This window comes from Abrus precatorius, unplaced genomic scaffold, assembly GCF_003935025.1.
Source record: "Abrus precatorius isolate BTA unplaced genomic scaffold, Abrus_2018 Scaffold11, whole genome shotgun sequence".
NCBI lineage: Eukaryota > Viridiplantae > Streptophyta > Magnoliopsida > Fabales > Fabaceae > Abrus > Abrus precatorius.
Window position 1 is genome coordinate 15,678,105 of NW_020874303.1, and position 13,537 is coordinate 15,691,641.

At 34.6% G+C, this 13,537-nt stretch overlaps 1 protein-coding gene across 5 annotated transcripts; it reads right to left on the bottom strand.

The window, feature by feature from the left end:
* Positions 1-510: 510 nt before the first annotated feature.
* LOC113853579 (serrate RNA effector molecule-like) lies at positions 511-11,772 on the bottom strand. Of its 5 annotated transcripts, none has more exons than XM_027484021.1 (12): positions 11,142-11,772; positions 9,661-9,785; positions 7,714-7,762; positions 5,330-5,404; positions 5,145-5,219; positions 4,996-5,043; positions 4,774-4,842; positions 3,872-4,672; positions 3,736-3,781; positions 1,360-1,604; positions 1,091-1,273; positions 511-994 (listed from the first exon to the last, which is right to left on the bottom strand). In XM_027484021.1, the coding sequence occupies exons 1-12, from the start codon at positions 11,483-11,485 to the stop codon at positions 934-936; spliced, it is 2,121 nt and encodes a 706-aa protein (XP_027339822.1). In that variant the 5' UTR covers positions 11,486-11,772; the 3' UTR covers positions 511-933. The 5 variants fall into 5 exon arrangements, 4 of the variants coding, with proteins under 4 accessions (XP_027339822.1, XP_027339825.1, XP_027339823.1 ...); XM_027484024.1 differs by having other exon boundaries at positions 517-994; positions 9,661-9,704; positions 11,142-11,660; XR_003502649.1 differs by having other exon boundaries at positions 559-994; positions 1,367-1,604; positions 3,872-4,642; positions 9,661-9,704; positions 11,142-11,595.
* Positions 11,773-13,537: the final 1,765 nt, after the last annotated feature.

A 13,537-nucleotide genomic window follows, 5' to 3' on the forward strand; every position in this document is an offset into this window, starting at 1 on the left:
TGTCCACATACAGTATAAACGGATCACTTTCTCTCTCCTAATTTATATTTGGACTAACTTGAATTTGTATAAACTTCATAACACAGTATGGTTCCAAGTGATAAAAAACAATAAAATATTATCCTCTGGGCCATAAATTTTTTATTTAATTTTTTGGTCTTGAGGGCCATGATAGCTTGAAACCAACTCATAAAAACAACCAGGATAATTGATTTATGTATATATATTTTTTAAAACATGATTCATGTATAATTTTAGTACTTGCAAATATACCTCATTAATTTTAATCCAGTAAATATTTTATCATTAATTCTGATCCTCGCAAATTCTAATATAGTTAAAATGATCTTTTATTACTTATGATATTCCAGGTGTTTTTAACGATACCACGTTAACAATCATAAAAAAGTGATATACCATAATTAAATACATATTACCATTTTACTAAGTAATATCAGAACTTTTAAAAAATAATTAAAATTTGCACGACCAATCAATAAATTGCTTTACAATAAAATAAAATAAAATCATATTTAGAAAAATTAAAAACATAATTTAGGGAAAAGGAATTCTTATAGATGTTTTTATCTCTACAAATACAATCGTCTTACCGAATAAAGTCAATCAGACGATTATCCAGTAAATAAATCAGCTAACATCTTTAATTTATCCTTACATCAGATGTCATTTTGTTAAACGAATCTACAAATCTTATCTCTAGTACAATATCAAAGTCACTTCGCTCGGCCCATATTTCACCACCTCAAATAATAAGATTCTCAAACAAATTCATAGAAGAAATGAAGGCTAAACCCATTATTAGTGAAGACCGCAGCTCTCATTAAGAGAGTGACACAGTTGACAGCAATAGGCATGCTATGCTGCCCACCCACTCTCATTCATATTAGAGAAACACAGCCAAACTAGTGATATCTACAAGCTCCGATAATCTATCACAGTGACTTCGTCTTCTGGGGCATCCAGGTCTTGATAGCTGCACCACCATTGGGAAAATGAGTAAATATTTCAGTCAATCAGGGCAAACAGAAACATAAAATTTAATATTGTTCGTCAAATGGTCCTGTATTACCTTCGCATCCGTCGAGGGTCAGGTCTAAAGGTTGGAGGAACAGCAATTATTGGTGCCGGTCCGCCCATGTGGGGACCAGATCGCATCTTCCTTCCAGATGCATCAAATGAAGATGGTCCTCCTTGCTCTCTTAACATCTGCATTGCAACTTCTGGTGGAGCAGGAACAAAGGGTCCCAAAGGCCTACAGATTACAAATTATATCAGCACCAACAATCTCAATAAGCAATAAAGTGGATCAAATCCAGAAGAATGGGAAGGGCAACCAACCCAGCACCAGGTACAGGCATCAACACTGGTGGAGGAGGGGGCATATCTGAGGTAAATGGTACAGCAGGTCCTCCATATGCATCATACATGGCTTCATCATGATTTCCCATCTGCCTTTCATGAGATGGGGAACCATCAGGCCTATCTCCATTCATTCTGTCACTCCTGTCCTGGTCTCGCCGATTACCACGATCATCTTTCAATCTGCCTTCCAGACCTAATCTTCGCTTTAGAGGTTTATCCTTCTACAACAGCACAAAAATGGACCATGAGCATATGAAAATCAAACCATAAATTTTGCAGAAATACATTGCCATGCTAAAGCCATTAACTCATAAAGATTGATACATCGGACTACTTGCCCGACAGAAAGAGCAGCACCCATTTACAGGGAAATTCAAAGCAAATTTCATAAGCAGTACATGCCCTGGCTGCAATGTTGCTGAAATGTCATGTTACCATAGGAGTCAAAATTGAGATTCTACATAGGATCGGAAACAAGGTCAAAGATTGTAACTCATAGGATCCTACAAAATTGTATGTCTGCATATAAAATAGTATAAATACAAAGATGAGGGAAGGTAGACACCTTCAACTCAAAACAGAGACAGGGACATGCCCACAAAAAACAGAGAGATGGGGACAAGAGAAGGGGAGACAGAAAAGATGGGTTAGGTAATCTGTTCTGATGAGAAGACTATTTTACCTTTAAAAAAACTTAAAACAAGGTCATTTTAAGGGCAAAAAGGAAAAGTCAGTTTATTTTTAAAAGATAAAAAGTCTTTTTTATCATTAAAAAACCCTAAAAACTGTTTCATTCTGGGGATAAAAAGGGAAAGTCAACATTTCTACTCCGGCAGCATTGTTGCACTGCAAACTATTTGCAACTTCAAACCTCTTTGGCAAATAAAAACAGAGCAAAGAAAAAACAAGGCCGTGTAGCAAGCAAAACAAACACACTAGAGAAGACAAGGTTGCAGGCGCAGAGCAGAGTCACCCGAGCAGATAAGGACGCCAGAGCAGAATGAGTTCACTGGAAGACAGCACAGTCACCAGATGAGGTTGTGTGAAGTTGGACAAAATCTCAGAGCAGAAGAAACCTTTAGGGAAGAAGTTCTGAATCAATTTTATGGTTTAAAAAGGTTTTTAGCAAACCAGGTCATAAAGCAGGTCACAGGACATTGGGTAAAAAATTGGATTTCTCAACATCCAGGGATCATCCAAGCCATAACAGTCAATCCCAGATGGTGGCACACAGCAGCCGACCCCACAAAAGCTATAGCAGAAAAGCAAATAGCAGGATAACCACTATTCTGAAAATTTAAAATACATCAAATATAGATTATGCTAAACATATATATGTTGAAGATTTCAAATTTCAATCGTTTGGAGAGGTTCTCAAAGTTAGAGCAGAACAAAGAAGAAAAATAGAACAAAATAGAGTAGAGTGGTCTCATTGGAAAAAGCTCGTCACAGGTGGCCACGCCGGAAAATGTGTGGGCCTTGTTGAAAATGAAGATGACTATAACTTGCTTGGATATAGTGAACAAAGTCAGATTTTGGTTGGAAAGTAGCTCCTAACACAAATGGGTCACGTCACACACATTTGAGTCTTGTTGGAGCACTTAGGGTTTGATACTATCGAGTTTGAATGATACAATGACATGTAGAAATTGACAATGTAAAGGGGGGGAGCAAAATGCCAAAGTTGCATCCCTTAAAAGCCCTCTATTGTTAAGAGAACAAGGATAAATTTGACATTTCTGTCGTACATCAAATAGCAGCCGCAATTCATGCCGCTCCAGCGCTACACTAAACTGTGATGCTATACACTAGGAATAATGACAGGGAGTACACTAGGAATAATGACAGGGAGTCACTCCGCTCTGATTTTACCATCTAACACGACAATCCCATCCAATCTTGCTGGTTCACAATTCTGTCACCAAGCTAGCACTGAGAGGGTGTAAGATTGTAAAATTGCACAGCACACGAATTTGACTACCATGCATGTTACGAATAAATAATTATAAGACCACTAGAGGTCCCAGTCAGGAGAATGGATGACATAACTTTTTAGTCCTATAAAAAGGGTTAGAAAAAGACTCAAGAACCTTAAAGAAAGTTATTAAAAGAGTTATTGAGTAATAATATTTTTTAGAATTTGATTTTTGAACGAGTTTAATAGCATTATATGTATCCGATCCCACCTATTGGTATAAGATTTGGTTATTGTTATATAAATAAACGACTATCAAAACCTGGACAACTTAAGTTTTTAAAACATGGAACCATAAAGATGGTTTGTTATCGAGACATGAATTTAGTAATATTTCCAGGTATACAAGTGTAAGGTAATAAAAATAACTAGACTACCTGAGGTTGCTGCATGACAGGCGTTCCACCAGGAGCATCAGGATCACTACAATAATAGAAAGGCCAAGTAAGTGATATTTCCACCAACACTTGCAACACTGACTGCTAAATAAAAGAACCATCACTTAATACTTACTTCATGTAATTTTGAAAATAAAGTTCCTCACGCAATTTTGACGTTAGTTCCATCACAAGCTCTGGGTGTTTTAGCTTCAGGTGTTTGTGCACAAATTCAGCTGCATGAAAAAGCTTTGTGCAGCCCTTGGCTCCACAACCATATTTCCATCCATATTTCTCATCCCTGATTTTTCTAACATACGGATCCAACACATCAGCTGCTGCAGCATCTATCTTTTCCTTGGCAGTCATCACTTCCAATGGATCCAGACCATTCAACCTTCCCTGCCAAAATGAATCAAGTTTCTTCTCCCATTCGGACCCTGATTTACTCATTTCCTCATGACATGCTCCTTCAGGTCTCACATGCCTAAAGCCCTTGGCCTCATTAGTCTCAATCATTCCATAATAATCTACACCATGAATCCGCCAAAGATATGTAATGAGTGTGTCCAGTAGCTCAACACCCTCTAGGCCTTTAACAGATGTTAAGCCCCGTATAATTATTATGGGGCCCACAGATCCACTGTGAGCCTTATCATCATTTTTATTGTGATCACTGGTACACAAAATATTATCTTCAATCCCCTTTTCCATGTCAAGCTTACGAACAACAGCTTGAGCCTGTTGAATATCTGCTTGAATCCGTCTAGGTTCAGAACTGAAAGGGTGAGCCTTGGGAGCAGCTGAGAAATCATTATCTTTATTAGATCCCCTACCATGTCTTCTTCGTTTGCCACCATTGTCTGTTTCCTCCTCTGAGTTTGGATCACTGGCTTGCCCTGATTTACTGGAAGAAGAGGAGTTTAAACCAGGATTTCTGCATTGATTGTAAAAGTATTCCAATCACATAAAAAATATAGAAAGCATGAGGAGGCAGACACACAGACAGAGTGATAAGTGTAAGAGAGCAAGACATACAGGTCCAACGTTCCACTTTGCAAATCAAGCAAAAAATCCTTTGCCAACCGTCGAGCATTTTCATTCCTCCTAAAAGATGAGCCAGATAGGGTTGATCACAATTAGATATCTTAATCAACATATTAATCTAACTGCCTATCTATCAATGAGCCCAGTAAAAATTCTAGTATATAATCCATTAACATATAGAGGATACAATGCTCAATATCTACATAAACTCACCTTTCAATTACAGTAAGTAGATTTGTTGGATGGTATTTATCTTTCAACCTACATAAAAGGAAAAAAATCAAATAAAGGAATGGACGCAAGATTGCATGTACTTGAAACAAAATGGTTAGCACTGAGAAAAAGAAGAAAGAAAACCATACCACTCCTCATCCTTATGAGCATTAAAATAAGCTCGCTTTTGAGTAGATATGTACTCTGATTTGTACTCTTGATACCTAGAAAATAAATTAAGTATATTGTTTGTGATTTGTCAATGAGGATTCTAATAAATTCTTTTCTAAATAGTGTTGAGGCACAACCAAAAGGAAATTTTTCAAAACAATACCTGCGCTCAGCTTCAGCTGGCAGTATATCATCCTCAAGCTCTTGAATGAATTGCTTGTAGGACATCAACCCCTCTCTGAAATAATTTACAAGTATCTTAATGTTAACAGACTTTCACCAAAAAATATATTGTCAATATAGAAAACAAGGGAAACCCACATCCCATGAATCAGCAATCACATCAACATTTTAAAGTGAAACTTCCTTTTCAAGATAACAAAAAAGAGGAATTTTAAATAATAAATCTAATATATTTGTTTTTCTATTTACTTATAAAATTCAAAAGTGAAAGATATGCTTACGTATAGAAATAAATTACAAAAGTTGAAGTATGCAAACCAGAAGGCAAGACAAAAAAATAATGAGCTGGGTGGTCAACAAGCTCTCGGTGGCATTTAGTAGACTTATTACAATGAGACAATACAACATAAGGTTTTATTCTATGTTTAATACACTTCATAAATAAAACAGAACAGGACATGAGTTTAGAAAATGCTACATTTGGTTCCAACAAAAAAGGGTAGAACTAAAAATTTCATTATATTCTATCTATGCATTAAACATTATCTTCTTGCTGCATACTTGCATGCTGAAATTTAATCAGAACAGAATCGAGACATAGATGGCATGCTGAAATTTCCTTTAATAATTATAACAAAAGATACCTTCCTCACGAATCAGACAGGTACCAAATCAGACAAATTGCAGGAGACCTTTGATTTGATAAGGGGTTTTCCCACACACAATGTATTAGAAAATACAATAAGGGAAAAAGATTTGTTTTGCAAATTTCTAAAAAAGACTCAACAAACAATGCAAGACAAATCTGCACAAAGTTTCAATGGGCTGTCCAGAAAATTAGTGAATTATTTCAATGAATATTAACTGTCAATGGGTTTAATTTAGAAAGCTGTACAATTTGCAGGCATAGGATAGGAAGCAACATGCAGCAGTACTTTTTTCTCTTGTAGAAACCGTTCAAAGTTAAGGAATAAACCAAAAGTCCGAAGAAAAATTAAATAACAGCAATCTTCTGAATGAGAATTTTAGCAAGGAGATGGGGTAAGAACAGACACAGCTTATCAAAAAAAGAATTACAACCCCAAGAGTAACTATAATTCAAGACAGAATTGAGATATGTAGTAGAGTGAACAAACAAGCTCAAGAGAGAAAGAGAGATCAACAAATTAACATTTTGTTGATTTTGTTGCAAAAGTGGTTCAAAAATTTGTCATAATTTTTTTAATCATAAAGCTCACAGTAGATTTCTACAGGAAGGAGCACCACATATGGTATATATCAGTATTGTAAAATGTGAAGGTATTCAAAATTCTAAAAAGAAAACTTCCTAGTAGAATAATCTTTCAGGATTTTATAAATGGAGTTTCATTAATAGGATATGAAAACTTCTAGAAAACATAAACAATGAAGGCAGTAAAGCCTTTTTTAAAAACTTTCTCATATATAGAAGCCTCATTCATGAATACACTTTTTCTCATGGTTACTTTCTATGACACTTTCACATTCAATGCTTTTTCATTCGTATCTAAGCCAGACCGATTGCTTGTCCAAAAAATAGTTTTGTTAGAAGTCCATAAGTAAATTGGAATAGAAGTCCTGCAGACACCTATCTTCCTCAAAGTATACAAATAAACAATGCGATGAAGCCCCAACCATAAAAGAACACTCGGGGCCTGTTTGAAAGAAGTGGAAAAGGGAGAAAAGGGAGGGAAAGCGTACTATTCTTTGTAAGCTTTCCCCTCTTCACCACTTCTACCAAATAGACCCTTAGTGTTCTTAGACAACAAGTGTCCTCCGATAAATACTTGCCATGACAGAATTAGCTTCTTTCAATGTTTTCTTTGGAAAAGATGTCTTCTATTTGAATGGCATTTGTAATGGGTGATTTTAATCCGGCACTTCAATCTGTGCAGAGTTGCATTTGAATCAAAATTTCAGATGCCCATTTATGGAAAAAGGAGCTGATAACACATACCCATTTTACACACACACACACACACATCAAATTCCTCTAATAATCTCATCTCCCATATTTCTCAACAAATAACAGCAGAGACCTGGTGTTGGCCTTGCACAATCACTGTAGAAAGGTGCATCCTCAATTGAAACTGCCCACTCAGGATAGAAAGTAAAACATTTCCATCCCAGATTATTTGAAAATTCCTCAACAGCATAAACCTCTAAACCTCAAGTTTCAGATCCTGCAATGTTATGAGAGAGAATAGGCATGTTTGCCATATTTCCATCTCAAGTACCTTCCCATTGATAGAAATTTTACTGACAGAGTACAATAAATAAATAATACATGGCAGGTATGTTTATTCACTCATGGTTTAAATTAAAGAAAAAAGGCACATAACTGACCTGTGTGCACCTCCACTTGGCAAATCTGCATAACCACGAGTATCCAGATCTGCAAAATGAACCAAAACACAGGAATAATATTAGATTTACATGTGAACTAAAAAAGAATAGAAATTTACCAATAAAATGAGATTTAGAAAGAGAAAAGTTGAACTTGAAATATTCACACATAGATAGACACCCACACACCACACAACAGACACTAAAGAAAGGAGGGAAAGAAGAAAACCAAAACTTGAATTTCCCAAATGTTAAAAGGTCAATATTCATTTAAGAAAACTGAGAGTACCCTCTAAAACGAACTAAAAGAAAACAAGAAAAACTTAGGAAGATTCAAGTTTTATTTTCTTTGTATGACTGCTGAAGAGCCCTGCATGTCATTGAATAACAAAAAACTACATACTTGAAGAAATTATGGATTCAGTACTCAGGTAAAAAGAAATTGAAAACAATTTGTCTGGCATAAGGTAAAAGTATACAAACAAGAAAATTGATAAAAGAAAAGAAAATATAATATAATATTTTTTTCATGATATACCAATCAATTATCAATATTTTATTTATAATTTATGAATTAGCAACTTTTAGATATTGTGATGAAATTTTTTAAACATGGCACATGAAAAAAATTTCAAATGACTTCATGCCTTCACATCTGTTAAAGAGAGTTTATTACATTCATTTAGTCCAACCATGCTATTCTTAGATCTGGGTAAAATTGAAATATCTGATTTCATATTTCTTCAAATTTTCAGGTCAATAAGAGAGTTTTCTTAAATTTTCTCCAAGAACAAAGCTGATACTTAAGCTAGAAATACATTAAATTTTCAAATTTACTGATAAAATTCAAAAGTGAAAGATTTAGATATAGAAATTCACAAAACATGAAGCATGCAGTATGAGCACAGAATACAATTCTCCAAAAGGTTGGTGATCAAAAACAAACTAGGGGCAAGACTAAAAATTAATGAGATGCATGATCTCAAAAGCCCTTTGGTAGTGTTTGGTTCATGTGCTAAACCAAGGCATAATATAACATGTGGAAGTGTGGAACCAAGGTGAATGGAAGAGAACAGATCACATGTGGCAAACAATACCTTTTGGTGGCATGCTGAAATTTCTACAAGGAAAAGTAATTAAAACAGAATCAATACATTAATGCTGAATACATTAATGTATCTTCTATTGATTCCATTGAAACAGACCTTCTACACTGTAATTAATGAATATGCTATATGAATATAAATAAACAAAATCGCAAACATGGATAAATGGCCTGTTTCTTTGAAATCGCAAACATGGATAAATAGTCTGTTTCTCTGAAGTTTTTTGAAGACGAAAACACTTGTGTGAGTGAGAGACTCCCACCTGGTGGGGTTTGTGGAGGGTTCCAAGATTGGAACCCATTATCACAAGGCAGCAAACTTACTGTTGCACCAAGGGTCACTCTCTACCTCAAATAAAAAAATTTATTAAATATCTATGGATATATAAAAATAACAACAATAAAGCAAAATCCCTTTAAAATCACAACAAAAATAGATCCATAACAAGTTCATTTTTACTTTTTCTTCTTATTTTACTTGTTATCTTGATCCTAAGTTCCTAACATATAATGTTCATACTCAGCATGTAATTAATTTGAGCCTTTGTGCCCCACTGTCATGAATCAGAGTGGAGGAGGAGTTTAAAATATGCATTTTACTAAGTGGGCTTTCTCTCATCATTCCCATCCTATCCCATTGCCAACATCAACACACACACAATGCAAAAGACAAAACACAGAAGAAAGAGGCCAAGAGCATAGATATATTATAGCATGCATAACTGGAATATGGCAAGTTTAATTTAGTTCAATTAGAAGAATAAAACAGGAATCAAAGTTATAGATAAATGACATTTACATTATGTAGGAAAAACCCTAGTGAACAGCATCTATTAACATACCAGACATCCCATTATGATATGCCCCAGCAGTTCGATGTGCAAACCTGCCATAAGACTTCTCATCAGCAAAACCAGTTCTTCCACCCACTCCCCGCTCATAACCCCCATAATAATCATAGCCAAATCTGCTTCAATCACATTATGAAGTAAATTAAGCAAATATAATCTACACAAATATTCGCATAAGGTGTGATGCATAGCATAGTGTAACAAGGACATAACGTAACGAAATTCAAATGCAAGAGAGGAAACACAAACATGTTAAATGTAGCTTTTAAAAGATTTTTCCACTATAACAAAATAAAGAAGAAAATCTTTCTAATATATCTCCTAGAAACAATTTAAATGATGACATGATAGCATGAATATGGTATTATGTTGCTCAGCCAACATTTAATATAACCACTCATCCTAAGAAAGCATAAAATAGATAAGTTTGTCAGCAGAGTATCATAAATACATGTAGCTGAATAGAACAGTAGAAGATATACACATTGGCCTTTGCAACTTCTATGACATATTCTAAAGCATTCACAAAATATGAAAAACAGAAATCATTAAAACACAATTGACATTTCCAATAAATACAAGATTTGTAGAAGGCTTATTTTATTTGATAGAAAACATGAATGGATTAGCATGATTTCTTTCTCTTCTAAAAAATATTTATAATTAAAACAACATAAATTTCCGTTGTAATGCCTTTGAAAGTTGAAACATATTGCCAACATTGAATGATTAAAACTTGGTAGAGAGCTCACAATTCAATGAAAATTATGATTGAAACACCACTTCAGAAAAGCAAGAGTGCAATAAACTGAAAACTTGAAAGTTGAACAAAACAGGATAACACCTAACATCAAGAAGCAATGCAATGTTCTTCCACTGGCCCAAATAACTAAACAGCAAATATGACTGATTGCCATTCATCTAAGCCCTTGACAAAAGTCCATGGTGCCTCTGAACAATTGAATATCTATGATCTATAAATTAAGATTTCAAAAATCCTCATTTTCCATTTCACTGAATAAACAGATATTTTAATAAAAAGAAATTCATAACATGACAAGAAAAAACTACAAAACAGGAGTGCCTAAGGAATCCTCCTATCGAAAAGAAACAAACAGAAAACAAACTACAAAACATAGGAACTAAATAAAACAAAGCTGCTCAAAACCCTAAACATGTCTGTCAGTGAAACCTCAACATCAAAGCCAAGTGCCCGAAGCCCAACAGATACCAACACCTCAAAATTTAGAGAGTTCCCTTCCAACCAAATGCAATTGAATAAACACATACAATCCCAACAAACAAAGATACTAAACAGCATAATCAAAGTTAAAACTGCAATAAAACGAGCTGCACAACTCTGACATAAAGATAAATAAGACATATATACACGACCTAATTACAGAGATCAGAAACAGAAAATTTCATCTATTTCAAATGCGAGCAAAAATTAGGGCAAAAGCTTGCATCACCTATCGTCCGGTCCATAACCGCGGGGGCTGCCCCTCCTAGATCGCTTGTACGGCGGAGGCGAACGGCGGGACGGTGGAGGGGGAGAGTAGCGGCGGTCGCGGTAGCCAGGGCTAGGGCTGCGGCGGCGCTTGAAGTCCCTGTCGCGGTCGTAGTAATCGCCGCCACGGCTGCGGTTCGGATGGCGGTCGAAATCGCGGTCGTCCCTGCGGTCCCGGCGGCGCGACGGCGGAGGAAGGGGAGGCGGAGGGAGATCATCATCGGCGGCGGTAGGAGGAGGAGGAGGAGCGGAAGCAGAGGGGGATTGGTCGAGAGATTCGGGTGGCATGTTGATGACTTCGGCCATGGAAGAGAGAGAGAAAACAAAACCCTAACAGAGACACCAAAGGAAAGATGAAGAAGTGATTTGGGTTTGTTCTTTGTTCTCTGCGTTTTCCGATTGATCGCTTGTGTTTCTTTTTTTCTAAAAAAAATATATATTTTTGTTGTGAATGATTACCGAATGAGATTCAGATGAGTGTGGGTTTTGTTTTTTACTTTTACTTTTTCAGATTCAGAGGGACGGAGATGGGGCTATCGATTCGTCGCTCTGCCAAATCAAAATCGGATTGGATTGCATGTCCAGCGTGTCATATCCCCCGCCAGCTCTCCGTCACGTTAAGACGCCCAAAGATATTTTTAATTTTGAGAAATGCTAATGAATATTATTTTTTTTAAAGTTAATGCTTTGTTTTTGTAATTTAATTATTTAAAAAAAAATCATTAATCCTAATAGATACTTAAAGATGAAATATAATAAGGAGAAATAGAAGAGTCTAACAGAAAAATAAAAATTTTGAAAGCACCGAAAAATAATTTTCATATCATATTTAAAAAAAACATTATTCTTGTATAAAAAATTGAAAGAGTAAAAACAGAACTCAAAAATTTAGAAAGGTAAAAGAAAAAAAGAAATAACAAAAACTAAATTTAGTTCAAAGAAATGAAGAAAAGAAATGTAAAAATGAATTTTTATTATTTTATCATGGCAAGGTAGAATATTTTTATTTTTGGTTTATTACTTTTTGTGATACGAATTTGATGCTGATTTTTTATTCTATTTTATTTAATTTCATTTTTCTCTTTATTTTTATGAGGTGATAAAATAAAATTTAAAAATTAAATTAAATTAAATCTTATAACAAATACATAAACAATAAAAAAAATACTTTTTTATAGAATTGGTATATGACAAGTACAAGGTTTAATGCATGACTTACTTAAATTAATGTGGTAATTACAAGGTATAACATTCTCAAAGTTTAATTAATTCTTAAACTTTAGTTAGTGCTAATTGATATTCTTCTGTGAAGAAAAAAATTATTATTAATTTTAATTTATTGTCATTATTATTTCTTCTTGATTTTTTCTTGATTCTTGTTTTATTTTTTTATGCGTAAGTTGAAACTATTTTCGTCAACCCTTGTTAAGTTTAATTGTTGCATGATTACTAATAAAGGCATTTTAGTATAGGTATATATGTCTTGTTTCTAATTTAAGTGCAAGAGTTAAATTATGTTTTTCGCCCCTCTTTTTTATAATAAATTTTCTATGCCTACATGAAGACTGTATTTAGAATATGTTATATGAGAACTATGACATCTACCTGGATAACCTCAATTTTTATTTTATTTTAAATACATGTCAACTCATGCACTTGCGCCTCATGCTCATTTGCATGCATTAAATTGTCCTTTCTCCTTTGAGTATTTTCGGACTAGTGTAGAGGAGAGAGAGGAAGTCCTTTCAAACTCGTTAAACCAAAGACACAAGTGACTCTATCCTTCTCTACTAACGGTTTCATTTAATTTTCCACTATGTTAATGCCTCCAAAATCCTCTCAAGGCATGACGTGAATAAACCACAAGCTTTTCATTTCCCATTTAATCTTTAGCATTCCATGAGTCTTTCCTCTTTAAAACATCATTGGAGTCAATATAATTATTACCCACACATTCCTTGAATTACTCTCTTAGAAATTATTCATTTCCCGTGCATTCAAATTTCATTGGAACCTCAAAAGATGGTGGCATGAGTAACTCTTCACTATCCTAAATTATTGTGACTAGTTGCACATTCTTAAATACCTTGAGAAGCGATATTGCTTATAGTTATCCATTTTAAATTTTGTTCACCAATTACCATTAAGATTATAATATATTGTCACTACCTAAATCTCTTTCCCTTAAACATCGCCCCTGCATTAATAGTTCGTGGAATGCTTAAATGATTGCAACATTTTCACATAGATAAATAACATTGTGGAGTGGAGAGAGAAGGACAAACTTTAGTGGAGTATCTCCCTTAATGACACCTAATATAAAATTAATGTGTGGAAGAGAAAACCTAAACCCACAAC

Bases quoted from the DNA above. Each gene is read 5' to 3' on its own strand.
- LOC113853579 (XM_027484021.1), bottom strand. From the start codon at position 11,485: ATGGCCGAAGTCATCAACATGCCACCCGAATCTCTCGACCAATCCCCC. The intron at 5,220-5,329 runs GTATTGTTTTGA...TTTATTTTCTAG, and splicing joins CCAGCTGAAGCTGAGCGCAG to GTATCAAGAGTACAAATCAG. The intron at 4,673-4,773 runs GTATGTCTTGCT...CAATCAATGCAG, and splicing joins CAAAGTGGAACGTTGGACCT to AAATCCTGGTTTAAACTCCT.